This window comes from Oncorhynchus mykiss, chromosome 1 (genome assembly GCF_057628025.1).
Source record: "Oncorhynchus mykiss isolate SJ-2025 chromosome 1, ASM5762802v1, whole genome shotgun sequence".
Lineage (NCBI taxonomy): Eukaryota > Metazoa > Chordata > Actinopteri > Salmoniformes > Salmonidae > Oncorhynchus > Oncorhynchus mykiss.
The window spans coordinates 75184007-75199958 of record NC_143022.1 but is presented as its reverse complement, the minus strand read 5'-3'; the positions used below and the strand labels follow the sequence as shown (position 1 = coordinate 75199958).

General features: G+C 42.5%; 1 protein-coding gene across 1 annotated transcript; it reads right to left on the bottom strand.

Annotated features, from left to right (window-relative positions):
• Positions 1–819: 819 nt before the first annotated feature.
• On the bottom strand, positions 820–14423 carry asrgl1 (asparaginase and isoaspartyl peptidase 1). Its single transcript, XM_021610797.3, has 7 exons — positions 14061–14423; positions 13150–13338; positions 7664–7806; positions 7342–7496; positions 7056–7177; positions 1429–1539; positions 820–1300 (listed from the first exon to the last, which is right to left on the bottom strand). Exons 1-7 carry the CDS (start codon positions 14098–14100, stop codon positions 1086–1088), a joined length of 975 nt encoding a protein of 324 aa, XP_021466472.3. The 5' UTR covers positions 14101–14423; the 3' UTR covers positions 820–1085.
• Between the last annotated feature and the right edge of the window lie 1529 nt (positions 14424–15952).

Sequence of the window (15952 nt, the reverse complement as noted above, 5' to 3'; positions counted from 1 at the left end):
CAGTGCTATACTACTGAAGAATGTAGAATAGTAGCTTAAGAAGAATTTGAGTAATTTTGGATCAGATAGTAGAAATGAATAGGAGAACAGCAAATCAATGTGTTTCTATTTCATTCTGTTTCTGATGCCCTTGGACAAGTAGGTATCCCTTTCTCACCCACAGAATGCATCTCTCCCCCTATTTCCAAAGTGATGTTTAGGAAACAAACCAGCTGGTGAAAGGGTAGGAGAGCAGTCTTGACTGTCAGAGGAGAGGTTCTCTGTTTGTACTCATAGCAGTAATGTACAATGGAGGTATTGGCAGAGTGAGTAGCAGTGTTGACAGCCAAAGCACCTACCACACCTGTCTCAATTAAATCTGCCCTATTTCAGCAGATAACAGATGGCATCATCTCTGTCTCCTTTACATCACCAGTACTGATTAGAGCAGATTGGATTTTTGGTCCATTTTCAAAGCAGGCAGGGGAAGGACAGAAGACTGGCAGAGGACACCACCTCAGACTATTGAGATCAAACAATGGTTTAGCCTGAATTTGTGAACCGACTACACCCCCGGAGATAAGGAGATCCGACAGAAACCAACCAAAGCAAATTGATGTAAAATAACCGTTAGACAATATCTTGATGTTCTGCACCATCTAGTGGAGTAAACCGAGTGGCACATGACCTTTGCCAGCAGGCCACAGTACATGTAAGGGACACACACTCCACATGTCAACTTTGTGTAACTCTCTGCTAGTATTTATGCATGTCATGACCAACCATGGCTGTTAAGGACTCCAAATGAGGCACTGAAAACCTCTCAGAAAGGACAGCCTGTTTGTTTTTAAAACATGCTTTATTCCTTCATAGTTACATTTGGCAGTTGATCAACACTTTCCAAATACTGGCTCTAGATATGAGCATTGATCTGAGGATTAGACAAAATGGAAATAATACTGATTGCTAAAATCACAGTTATGGTAAGAGTCTAGTGGATGGAAGATGTTCAATTCAGTGCGTTCTATGGATGGTTTACCTATGCTTGTTAGTAGGGTTTCTTTTAGACTCTCTCTCTCAACACATACGTGGACGTAAAGTGTGTGTTAGTAGGGGTCGTCTATGTTCTGTGTGAAGTGTTCTCCAGTGTACAGGCCATAGTGGAGTGTTTGTTGCTGGGCTGCAGCCCAGGCCATCTGCAAGCTGCTGAAGCGAACAGACCATTCACCCTGGGGGTCTACCACCACCACTCCCCCCAGACCGCCCACCCTCTCCTTCATATAGGCCAGGGCCTCGTCTGCTGCTGCCTCCGCGCTGCGCCCTGCAGGGGACACACCAGGGAGGGAGGATGAATGGATGGACTGATGCATGGATGAGGTTATAAATGGATGGAGTTACTGAAGATTGCATGTCAATCAATCGTTTTTTTTCATAAATCGTGTGTGTTACCTTGCTCCATGTGGAACAGGATGAGTCTAGCCAGAGTGACCTTCATGATGGCTTCACCCTCTCCCGTCGGGGACACCGCTCCAACCCTGTTATCAGCATAACCCCCACACCCTGAAACACATACACACTGCTTTTCACACACTATAGGAGGGAAACATCTGCTACATGTATTGACTTTCATGTGGTCTTAATTAAAGCCTGTTGAAATACTTAAAATCAGTCTTCCGTAATGAATTACCAATCTGACAACTGGATTAGTAGAAGTGGTGTGGAAACCTTTTCTAGCCTTGATAGCGTGGCATAGCTGTAACATACCTGGTTGTCTGAGGGTGCAGTTTCCACTTTGAGCCACTCGATGGCGAGGTAAACAATAGAATAGACTACATTTACAGAATGCTCTTTACAGGTACCAAAAGGAAAAGTTGTAACCAGACAAGAGTGCACCTTTAAGGGTATTTTCTTGAAAAGCCAGTCAGACAGTAACCTTTTTTGGTGCTCTCCCCTTGGGTGTCAGGTGAGTTTCCAAAAAAGAGGGGAAAAAACGTAACGTGGCAAAATATTGTATCTATATGGAAAATACATTGGATTTGAAAAAAGTAATCAACAAACTGTTTTGAGAAAATTGAAATTTCAACCACAGAATTATGATACCAACTTTCAACATAGACAAACCTTGTATAAAATGTTGCATTTGACCTTTGAAACAATGTCAGATCTTTAACATTATACAAACCATTAGAATAAAACAAAAAAACAACAGTAGGCTGGGCAGCACGTCCTACTGAAGAGTTGATCTATAACTATTAATTTGGTATCCTATCTAGGGATTTAACCAAGCCCGGCTTAGCTTTTATATTTGTAACTGACTACTACCAATGTGCCATCAGTGATAATAATTATTGAGAGATGAACTGCAACAATACATCATCAATGATGGTTATTTAGGCCGACAAAGCATCTGCAAAGTCATCAACAGCTATTGTTTCAATTCAACCCAAGGTTCAGCTATCAATAGACAACAAATGACCAAAGCTTGAAACCCTAGGCCTGATTTCTAATGTAATCTTCAAGTTAATAATTAAGATGTTGGATTTACATCAACATCGTCCAAAAATCCAAGTTAAAGAATAGGACTAAATCAAATCAAACTTTATTTAAAAGGGAATTTAAAGTTTGATTAGATGATGTCCTATTTTATAACTTTGGTTTTGGTTGAGTGTAACGGTTGTCGTCTGGAGATAGAGAGGACCAAAGCACAGCGTGGTTAGTGTTCATCTTTTGAATGGAAAACTGAACACTTCAAAAACACAAAACAACAAAGTGGCAACCCTGAAGTGGCAAGACTGAAAACAACCACCCGCAAACAGAAAACAGGCTACCTAAATATGGTTCCCAATCAGAGACAATGACTAACACCTGTCTCTGAGAACCATATCAGGCCAAACAAGAAACCCAACCTAGAAACACAAAACATAGAATACCCACCCAACTCACGTCCTGACCAACTAAAACCAAGAAATAACACAAGAACTAGGGTCAGAACGTGACATTGAGATGGAGACATGAATCCAACATATCAATTATTAATTTGTAGACAAACTGGAATTAAAGCCAGACTAAATCAATGGCACAAAATATATATATATATATATCTCCTTCATATGTTGATATTTGGTTGCGGTACACTTTTACAATACAGTAAATAGACTATTAACTGGTCGACAAGTTAAGAAATTAGATGTTGGATTCACATCTACAACTGTACCAAAATACAATTTAAAGAATAGGATTAAGAATATTTGAAATGTTTTAATAAATTAGGTCCACTATTGCTCTAAAGGATTAATACCATTCGCCATTCACAAAGGTTAATTTAAGACAGATGTGAATACAGCACTAATTGAACTTTTATTTTAAAAAAGTGTGTTCTCACTATCGCCCCCTTTGATAAACAGGTATTAAACGGTTTTCCAAAATTATGTTGCGATGGAAATTCTCTTTGTGTATCAGATCGTAAGTTTAGCACAATGCTGCTTTGTAATAACCTGTCTTGGTTGGGTTCATGTGAGTGACAGATTACTCCATTGTGTAGTCAAACCACAGTATTACTCATACAGTGCCTTGCGAAAGTATTCGGCCCCCTTGAACTTTGCGACCTTTTGCCACATTTCAGGCTTCAAACAAAGATATAAAACTGGATTTTTCTGTGAAGAATCAACAACAAGTGGGACACAATCATGAAGTGGAACGACATTTATTGGATATTTCAAACTTTTTTAACAAATCAAAAACTGAATAATTGGGCGTGCAAAATCCTGTTTCCCTCGTCAAGGGGTATGAAAACTTTCTGAAGGCACTGTATCTCTGGTCGGTCTTGGAACATATGGGAATTTGCGCCAATTTCATTAATATGATTAAAATAATATATGCCGATCCCTAGCCATAGTTCTAACAGGCAATATTCACTCTGCTCCTTTCAGAATCACTAGAAATAACAGACAAGGCGATCCAATCTCACTTGTGCTTATCGTATTATCCATGCAACCCCTGGCTGAGGCAATATGCCAAATTATAGGAAATAACACCAATTTCCATCAAATCTACTGATCACTTCATCTCATTGTACGCGGATGATATTTTACCATATCTAGACAATGCATCTCAATCGCTTCCAAACGCATTGATGACCATAGATTCATTTGACAGATTTTGATGAAGCTGAATTTATCTAACCAAATCAGCACTAGTGCCTCTCAAGACCCAATGTAAGACTCCATCTCTACCAGTGGTGGTCAGTCACCTTATTTGTATTACAGCATATTGGATGACTCTCATTCATATTCCATTCACCCACTTCAATGTAACAGCGATAGGTTCAGGCTACTACATGATACTTGAATTTCCCATATTCCCATCATGAGGTTGCTACAACCTAGCCTATGAATTAAAGTTTACAACGTAGGTGCACACAGGTCGAGAGACACATTTGAGGTGACAGACAGTGACACAGACAGTGTCATGCAATACCGCCTTGCACACTCTTGCCTGCATCGAGCTGATATAGGGTGTAATCATTAGTCCAACAGTTGCAAACAAGAGTTTACATTGGACAAATTCAGGTATGTTTATCCCAGTTTTGTTCTGTACGCTTCAGTTTAAGAAACATTTCTCAGAATTGACGGAATGAATACACCCCTGATCACGCGTAAACACCGTTCACTTTCATAGCAGCCACGTTGTATTCCTCCTCACATCTATGCGCTCTCCTCTTCGAAACCTCTGCCCTTCGTTTGCAGACTTCAATGCACAACACATCAGCTGTACGTGACCAGGTGAAAAAAAATCAAAGCCAAACCGCCACACACAGCCTACATCATTTTCACCATATTAGCTAAAGTAATGTCATAGCTAATAGAACTAATGCGTTAGTAAACCCGCTACAACCATGCAGTAATGTTACAGCATAACGTTCGTAAGTAGTTACACCGGTGGACCCCGGTGGCAATAAATTAGTAATATCAACAGCATACATTGACTGGGAAGAGTTCCAGTGTTGTGTTGTAAAGTCATAGCCAGCTAGCTAACATAGCATCCCCCTGTTTGAGCAGGGTGCTTCAGTAGGCTAAACTAGACAGCTGCATTTGCTAGCTAAGTAAATGAAACTGAAAAAGAAATTCTTCATTTTGGAAGAAATTAATTTGTTCAAAACTGTTCAACGGTTGTTGTTCTCTCTCTTTGAGTAAACTACTCAACATTTTATATACTGCCGTGCTAGCTTGCTGTAGCTTACGCTTCAGTACTAGATTAATTCTCTGATCCTTTGATTGGGTGGACAAAATGTCAGTTCATACTGAAAGAGCTCTGATAGGCAGGAGGACATCCTCTGGAAGTTGTCATAATTACTGTATAAGTCTATGGAAGGGTGTGAGTACCATGAGCCTCCTAGGTTTTGTATTGAAGTCAATGTACCTGGAGCAGGACGGAAGCTAGCTGTCCTCCGGCTACACCAAGGTGCTACCCTATAGGGTGCTGTTGAGGCTACTGTACACCTTATTTGCAAAAGTGTGTTTAAATCAATTATTATTTGATTTACAGTCAACACTCACTACCGAGTTCCAAACTGCCTCTGGAAACAATGTCAGCACAATAACTGTTCGTCGGGAGCTTCATGAAAATGGGTTTATTCATCTGGCAGTCTGACCAATGAATCTGGATTTGGAGCCAATGCCAGGAGAACGCTACCTGCCCCAATGCATAGTGTCAACTGTAAAGTTTGGTGGAGGAGGAATAATGGTCTGGGGCTATTTTTCATGGTTCGTGCTAGGCCCCTTAGTTCCAGTGAAGGGAAATATTAATGCTACACCATATAATGACATTCTGGAAGAATCTGTGCTTCCAACTTTGTGGCAACAGTTTGGGAAAGGCCCTTTCCTGTTCCAGCAAGACAATGCCGTAGTGCACAAAATGAGTTCCATACAGAAAAATGGTTTGTCGAGATTGGTGTGGAAGAACTTGACTGGCCTGCACAGAGCCCTGACCTCAACCCCATCGAACACCTTTGGGATGAATTGGAACGCCAACTGCGGAGGAGGAGGCTATTATAGCAGCAATGCCCGTGATTTTGGAATGACATGTTTGACGAGCAGTTGTCCACATACTTTTGGTCATGTAGTGTATATAAACAGCTTTTGGAAAGCACCATATTCTGAGCTATCCATTAAAGTATGTTCGACATATCTAATTGAATCTGAACGACCCTTTAACTGGAATACAATATGGACAAATATGACCTTGGCATCCCATAATCCAAACCATCAATTTATCGATTTTAAGTTTGTTCACAGACTGTATTTAACACAGATGAAACGTTTTACGATAAAATTGGCCCCAACTGTTCACTGTGTTTCCTAAATCAGGTAGGCACATTTCCAGGGGAGTCCCTTGAAGTTAAATGCTTCTGGGGCAAAGTTACAAAATGTATTTCAAAGTGCATTATTTTATACTGTGTATTCAATGTTGCATCTAGTGTGTTACTTAACGATGATAGACTCTTGAATCTCTCAATCTGAGAAGACTACTGCTGACAGGCAGCATTGCTGTAAAATAAACAGGCTCGTGGATGGGAAATGGGGGGTGAGTTGGGGATATCTTTGTTTGTTTGTTTGTTTGTTTGTTTGTTTGTTTGTACTTGTAACCTCCCTGATATTTTTTAAAACTTTGAATGGAATTCAGGTCATTTGGTGGTGCTATTATATGGAGTGCAGTGTTTAACCCCTGTTCTGTGTATGTGTGTAAATGTATGTGCATATGTTGTGTACGTACTGTATGCCTGTGCCTCTGCACTTTTTTGAAGCAATCTATAAGTTTGAGGTAGCAGTGTGTTGTTCAGAATGCTGGCTGTAATAATCTCCATAGTCAAATATTAACCCAGCAGGTCGTGAATGAGTGGCTCCACACCACCACACATTCCTCCACGTCTCAGCGGTCAGGGTTCACCAAGCCACTCAGCTTTCTGGATCACTGTTAAAGCTGCTGGTCTCTTCCTCATTTCCCCACTCCTCTCTTTCTCTCTCCTACTTCCTCTCCACATCTCTTTACCTCATAAGACATAACATCAGATGTCTCACCGATACATGCTGTGTCCCCCACCCTGCCCTCCATCTTGTTCAGCATGCCACCGGTGGAGGTGGCACAGGCTATGTTCCCCTCTGCATCCACCGCCACCGCCCCTACCGTACCCATCTTCCCCCTGTGACAGACACACTTCAATTAAAAATGTAATTAACATCTATAGCCATGCTATGTTCAATCATGTCACACTATCATACATCTCATCATGTTACAATCCATTTCAATATCTATCTAATGTATTCACCTCTATGGTATGAAATATCATGTCATGCTTTATCTTACATCTGGCACTCCACCGGGTTGGCATCAGCTGCCAGGTTCTTCTTCCAGCGCATACGGGCATACTCTGTGATCAGTGATTCCTCTGGCACCTCGGGAACACCCATCGACCGGGCAAACTGACTGGCACCCTCTCCAGTCAGACACAGATGGCTCGTCTGCAATGGGGAACAATGTTCAATATGTAGAGAATATACTGTACCTCACTTGCTGCTTTTGCAACAGCTAATGGGGATCCTAATAAAATACCAAACACCCTGAACTGCTGTATGATCAACACTTTGTCTAAGCAAAGTGTGTGTGCCTGTGTGTGTGTGTACAGTACCTTGTCCATGACCAGTCTGGCCAGTTGGACAGGATTGGCCACTTTTCTGACCGCAGAGACAGCTCCGCTGGCCAGATATCTCCCGTCCATCACGATGGCGTCCATCTCCACCTCACCCTTAGCGTTCAACACCGAGCCTAGCCCTGATGCATGCAGAGATACAAGAGGACACAGAGACATGTCTTCAGATTATGGCGCCGACGGAGATGGCAGCATCGCGACGATCTCTTCAGCAACTCTGCAGTATTTTGTTTGTTTATGTACTATCGTTTACTTTATTAGCGAAGGAATTGTTGTGTCATTACATACAGCCGGGAAGAACTACTGGACATTAGAGTGGCGGTAACTCACCAGAACTACCATCATTACGACCAAGATTACGACTTCCCTGGAGCAGATCCCATGATTATTCTCCCGAGAGCAATCAAACTTATTCCAGAGGCCGCCCCAAAACAACGCCGGCGAAGGAGAGGTACTCAAAGCAGTCTTCTAGTCCGACTCAGGATGCGTGTACACCATCCACCGCACCAGAGTATTTTACTCGCTAATGTCCAACCTCTGGATAATAAAATATGCAAACTGGAAACCACATATCCTGAGGCTGCATTTATTGTAGCTGGGGATTTTAACAAAGCAAATACGAGGAAAAGGCTCCCTAAATTCTATCAACATATTGATTGCTGTACTCGCACTGCTAAAACCCTCGACCATTGCTATACTACCTTCCAGAATGCATACAAGGTCCTCCCCCGCCCTCCATTCGGCAAATCAGACCATGATTCCATCTTGCTCCTCCCCTATTATAGGCAGAAACTCAAACAGGAAGCACCCGTGGTGAGGGCTATTCAACGCTGGTCTGACCAATCGGAATCCATGCTTCAAGAATGTTTTGACCACGCAGACTGAGCTATGTTCAGAGAAATTTCAGAAAATAACATCGGTGAATACACCGATATGATGAATGAGTTTGTCAAGAAGTGCATAGGAGATGTTGTATCCACTGTGACTATTAAAACCTACCCCAACCAGAAACTGTGGATAAATGGAAGCATTCGCGCAAAACTGAAAGCACGAACCACCGCAAGACGACTGGGAATATGGAAGAATATCCACAGTGTAGTTATTCCCTCCACAAAGCAATCAAGCAGGCTACACGTCGGTATAGGGACAAAGTTGAGTCCCGGATCTACGGCTCAGACACAAGACACATGTGGCAGGATCTACAGACAATCACGGATTATAAAAGGAAAACCAGCCACGTTGTGGACACCGACGTCTTGCTTCCGGACAGGCTGAACACCTTCTTCGCTCGCTTTGAGGATAATACAGTGCCACCGACACGACCCGCTACCAAGAACTGTGGGTTCTCATTAAGTGTGGCCGACATAAGACCTTTAAGCATGTTAACCCTCAAGGCTGCCGGCCCAGATGGTATCCCTAGCCGTGTCCTCCGAGCATGCTCAGACCAGCTGGCTGGTGTGTTCACAGATATATTCAATCTCTCCCTATCCCAGTCTGTTGGCCCCACATGCTTCAAGATGGCCACCATTGTCCCTGTATCTAAGAAAGCAAAGGAAATTGAACTAAATGACACTCGCCCCGTAGCACTCACCTCTGTCATCATGAAGTGCTTTGAGAGTCAAGGATGATATCACCTCCACCTTACCTGTCACCCTAGAACCTCTTCAATTTGCTTACAGCCCCCAATAAATCCACAGACGATGCAATCGCCACAACACTGCACACTGCCCTGTGCTGCCCTGTCTGGACAAGAGGCATACCTATGTAAGAATGCTGTTAATTGACTATAGCTCAGCATTAAACACCATAGTACCCTCCAAGCTCATCATCAAGCTCGAGGCTCTCGTTCTGAAGCCCGCACTGTGCAACTGGGTCCTGGACTTCCTGACGGGTCACCCCCAGGTGGTGAAGGTAGGAAACAACACCTCTTCGCTGATCCTCAACACCGAGGCCTCACAAGGGTGCGTGCTCAGCCCACTCCTGTACTCCCAGTTCACCCATGACTGCGTGGCCAAGCACACCTCCAACTCAATCCTCAAATTCGCAGATGACACATCAGTATTAGGCTTGATTACCAACAACGATGAGACAGCCTACAAGGAGGAGGTGAGGGCTCTGGGAGTGTGGTGCCAGAAAAATAACCTCACTCAATGTCAACAAAACTAAGGAGATGGTCATGGACTTCAGGAAAGAGCAGAGGACGCACCCACCTATTCACATTGATGGGACCGCAGCGAAGATGGTGGAAAGCTTCAAGTTCCTCGGCATACACATCACTGACAAACTGAAATGGTCCAACCAAACAGACAGTGTGGTGAAGAAGGCGCAACAACGCCTCTTCAACCTTAGGAGGCTGAAGAAATTTGGCTCAACACCTAAAACACTCAATCTTTTACAGATGCACAATTGAGAGCATCCTGTCGGGCTGTATCACAACCGCAAAGCTCTCCAGAGGGTGGTACGGTCAGCCCAACGCATTACCGGGGGCAAACTTCCCGCCCTCCTGGACCCCTACAGCACCCGATGCTATAGGGTGGCCAAAAAGATCATCAAGGACATGAACCACCCGAGCCACAGCCTGTTAAACCCGTTATCATCCAGAAGGCGAGGTCAGTACAGGTGCGTCAAAGCTGGTACCTAGACTGAAAAACAGTTTCTATCTCAAGGCCATCAGATTGCTAAACAGCCATCACTAGCACATCAGGGACGGCTGCCTATAGACATAGATTAGGAATCACTGGACACTTTTAGAAATGGATCAATAGCCACTTTAATAATGTTCCGTATCTAGCATTACTCATCTCATATGTATAAACTACACTCCACACTATTCTACGGTATCTTAGTCACTTTTAAATTGTGTTTACATATTGCATCACCCATTTCATGTACTGTATTCTATACTCCACCAGTGACTGTTCAACAGCCATCTCCAGCACATCAGAGGCTGCTGCCTATAGACATAGATTAGGAATCACTGGCCACTAAGGAAATGAAACACTAGCCACTTTAATAATGTCTCCGTATCTTGCATTACTCATCTCATATGTATAAACTGTACTCTTAGTCACTTTAATTGTTTGTAAATATTGCATCACCCAGCTCAAAAGTATACAGTTGAAGTCGGAAGTTTACATACACCTTAGCCAAGTACATTTACTCAGCTTTTCATAATTCCTGACATTTAATCAAAGTAAAAATTCCCTGTTTAAGGTCAGTTAGGATCACCGCTTGATTTTAAGAATGTGAAATGTCAGAATAATAGTAGAGAGAGATTTATTTCAGCTTTTATTTCTTTCATCACATTCCCAGTGGGTCAGAAGTTTACATACACTCAATTAGTATTTGGTAGCATTGCCTTTTAATCGTTTAACTTGGGTTGAACGTTTCAGGTTGCCTTCACAAGCTTCCCACAATAAGTTGGGTGAATTTTGTCCCATTCCTCCTGACAGAGCTGGTGTAACCGAGTCATGTTTGTAGGCCTCCTTGCTCGCACACGCTTTTTCAGTTCTGCCCACAAATGTTCTATAGGATTGAGGTCAGGGCTTTGTGATGGCCACTCCAATACCTTGACTTTGATGTCCTTAAGCCATTTTGCAACAACTTTGGAAGTATGCTTGGGGTCATTGTCCATTTGGAAGACCTATTTGTAACCATGCTTTAACTGATGCCTTCAAATGTTGCTTCAATATATACACAATTTTCTTTCCTCATGATGCCATCTAATTTTGTGAAGTGCACCAGTGATAAAATAATTTAAATGTTGAAAGATAATGATTAAATAATTCCACTCTGAAACCTTATAACTGTATGAAATTGATTAGAATCATAAAATTATAATTTGATGATGTGTGTAGTTTAAATCGGAATTAGGTTAAACAATGTATCTGTATAGTGGAATCTTGTATGTGGGGGCCGAAGAAAGATTCCCGAGAACAGTTAACCTGTGTTTGAACCGACCTGGCTAGGCCTCTGAGGAACCTATGAGAGCATAGGGAGTATTTCTCAAGGTTTCCCTAATCTCAGGGGAATGAAGCTGTCGGCTGGGCCGTGATCCACAGTGGTGAGAACTATAGAGATAAAACTCACCTACTGTTTGTGTGGAAGTATGTGCGTAGGATACATGCTGTTTGTGTGGAAGTATGTGCGTAGGATACATGCTGTTTGTGTGGAAGTATGTGCTTCTATTTTTGTTTCATCAAACCAGAGGACATTTCTCCAAAAAGTACGATCTTTGTCCCCATGTGCAGTTGCAAACCGTAGTCTGGCTTTTTTATGGCGGTTTTGGAGCAGTGGCTTCTTCCTTGCTGAGCGGCCATTCAGGTTATGTCGATATAGGACTCGTTTTGCTGTGAATATAAATACTTTTCTACCCGTTTCCTCCAGCATCTTCACAAGGTCCTTTGCTGTTGTTCTGGAATTGATTTGCAGTTTTTGCAACAAAGTACGTTCATCTCTAGGAGACAGAACACGTGAGCGGTATGATGGTTGCGTGGTCCCATGGTGTTTATACTTAGGTACTATTGTTTGTACAGATGAACGTGGTACCTACAGGCGTTTGGAAATTGCCTCGAAGGATGAACCAGACTTGTGGAGGTCTACAATTGTTTTTCTGAGATCTTGGATGACTTCTTTCGATTTTCCTATGATATCAAGCAAAGAGGCACTAAGTTTGAAGGTTGGCCTTGAAAAACATCCACAGGTACACCTACAATTGACTCAAATACTGTACTGTCAATCAGAAGCTTCTAAAGCCATGACATAATTTTCTGGAATTTCCCAAGCTGTTTAAAGGCACAGTCAACTTAGTGTATGTAAACATCTGACCCACTGGAATTGTGATACAGTGAATTATAGATTATTTAATTTGTCTGTAAACAATTGTTGGAAAAATTACTTTTGTATGTTTATTTTAATTTTACCTTTATTTAACTAGGCAAGTCAGTTAAGAACACCTTTTTATTTTCAATGACGGCCTAGGAACAGTGGGTTAACTGCCTGTTCAGTGGGTTAACTGCCTGTTCAGGGGCAGAACGACAGATTTGTACCTTGTCACCTCGGGGATATGAACTTGCAACCTTTCGGTTACTAGTCCAACGCTCTAACCACTAGGCTACCCTGCCACCCCGGCATTTTATGAGAACAATAAAATGTGATATTCTTTATCAACCTTTCTTTATCCAGGTTAGTGTCATTGACAGTTCAATCTGGTAGCACTTCATTTATGGTACTGTTTCTACTGGTGTTCACAACAACAAAAAAGTACAAGATAAATGTATAATTATTTGGTAATTCCATGTTAATATTGCGTAATTATTACCATGGAACCATGTACCAAGTAAATATAGGTGGAGCTATTTACCTTATCTGACCTTATTGCTGATCTCAGAGGGGCCAGGTTTTTTCTCTGGCCATGTGACCTGGCTAGGAAAGACTCCAGGCCCTAGTCATGAGTGTGTGTTTACCTGCGTTGTAGTGGTGGTCATTCTCCAGCAGAGTGACGGCCTCCACCACAGCATCCATGGCACTGCCCTGCCCCTGGAGTTTGGAGTACCCCCCCCTGACTGCAGCCTGGACCCCAGCACAAGACAGCTGCACACGCTCTTTAGGGATGAACCCTGCTCCCCCATGGACCACCAACACAGGCAACATGTCTGCCAGAGAGACCCGGGAGAGAGAGATGGTAAGACAGGTAAAGCGATTTAAAGACCTTGTACTAAAGAGGTTTAAAGAGGTTTGTGTTACACATGGGCTCATGGGGATGGCCACATAGTTTAAATATCAATCTTGAAATTGAGGTGTCCTGATTTACCCAGTGTCTAATATAAAGGACATTCTGGGAAGATGAACTAGTCACCACCAAAAAACCTGCTTGAAACCATTGTTGGGTTAGAGCTGGGCAGGAACAAAAGCCAGCACTGTAGCTCATCAAGACCAAGCGGTGGCCACTGGGGTACATCATACTCCCCCTTGTGCCAGACTGCCAGTTGTTTTGTTTTTGTCAGGAAAAACTCCTGGCCCGTGCACACTTAATAATAGTTTCCACAGGTCCATCCATTAGCATTGAAACGGCGCTTACGTTTCATATTATAGTGTAGCCTACTCGATATAATTTAAACCAGTTGTCAGCACAATTTGAGCAAAGGAATAATTGAATGCATCCGAAACGAATGAAGTGGAACTTTAAGCTTAGACACGACCAAATGCATTCATGCAGCGCCGCACAAATAATTAGCGCAATGGACACACATCGGAATGTATGTGAAAAATAACACTATTCGATGTTGACATAATATACATTTGTATACACACGGAGAGAATATGCACTGATCATTTTTGCTGAGAAATGTTTCTAGTGTTTATATTTCTTTCTTACCAGATAATCGGTCGACGTTCAGTTCTCGACACCAGCACATTTATTAACATATGTACTAGTCTTCCGTCATCAGCACTTCCTCTTCTTCGATGAGGTTTAACTGCGGTTGGCAACCAATAAATGTTGCAACCCCGCCACCACCTTGACTGGGGTAGAACTCCCTTATACTTTGCTTGAAAATATAAATAAATAAACAAATACCCTACCATCTAACACTACACTCACAAACAAATAAAAATAACACTACCTACTCCACCATTTAAATATATTTAGTCCTAGGGTAGGCCAACAACCTGAAAGGATGGGACACCACCTACTTAACACACCCTGCAACTCTTCTGATGTCAAGTCTCGCACACCCAAATACCTCTATGCAGCTACCACCACAACCTCTATTTCCTGTGACTTACGTTCCATCCCTGGAGTACCGTTGATAACCATTGCTATAAATGCTAAAAATCCAATCTAACAGAAAAATGTTTCACTTGTTGGCCTATCCCTCTGTACTGGTACAGATATACTGTACCCTTGACCCATCTTCCTCTACTTTCTTCACTGCCTCAGCATATGACAACTTCTGCACTACTCTAACCCTGGAAACCTCAACCTGCCCCTCTCACACAGGATATTTCTGATTCCCAGCCCAATGAGCTCCTCTACAATTAACACATACCACTACTTTCCAAAGGACATTCCTTTGTCTCATGCCCTTCTTCACACTTCTCACACCTAGGAACCCCCCTCCTACACACTGCTGCTACATGCCCATAAGTTGAACACCTGTAACAACGTAATGTGTTCGGCACAAAAGCTCATACAGGATAACTTATATATCCTAACATCACTTTGTCGGGCAAAGAATCAACATCAAAACAAAAAAAAACTGATATTGACTCTTCTGTTTCACCCCTCACCCCTCCCTGCCTGCGTCCCCCACCCTGTCTGCGTCACACCAAACGACGAGCATCACAAACACCAGGAATCTTCCCCTTCAGTTGGTCAACTTTTACATTTACTGCTACCCCAGTAATCACTCCTTTCAATGGCGCCCTTTTCTTGAGGGCAAAATAACTCACATTACTTAACCCTGTTTGTTTAACGCAGAAAGCCTTCTCCCTCTGACCAGCAGAAACAACAATTATCACAAGACCACTTCTGGTTACCCTCACCAATTCTACAGCACCCAACTCTGTTTTCACCCACCCTGTAACCACAAATGGAACAGCCAAAAGTCATGGGTCCACTTTTTCCAAAACTTCACTCCTACTGTCACACTCATTTTTTCCTGACCCTTGGTGAAAGCCTCGGCCCGAGAACTTCACCACACCGACCACATCCAATACTTCGACCTCATACTGAGTATTTTTCACCAGTTTAGCTGAGACAGGTAGAAAAGTCCTCTAGAAGCCAATTTGTAGGCTATCCCATGTACAGTCGCCTACTGCTAGGTGAACGGCAATTTAACGTATGGCTCTACAGCAGTGGCGTCAAGACAAAACCCTGTATTCACCATATCAACATAAAAGTTATTTGTAAGTTACGTCTGTCTACATGTTATTCGGGGCTAATAATTAACCCCAACATGAATTCTTATTCTTATTATTGTTCATTATTAGGCCTTCTGCTTGGAACAACAATGTGTATCTTGTGTTGTTTTCAAAATGCTACCATATGTTGCAAGGAAGTATTGTGTAAACCTAAATAAGAAACAGCCAAATGTTTAATATTCAATCATCCCGGGTTACAGCGAAACTAGCCTATGCAGCACCCCTAAATATTGCACATTTGTAGGGTGACAGATTCCTAAATCAATGGTGTTATAGGCCTGAACGTCAATAGTTGTTTGTCCAGTGAATAGCTTCTATTATTGACCGGTACGTGCTGCCATCTGC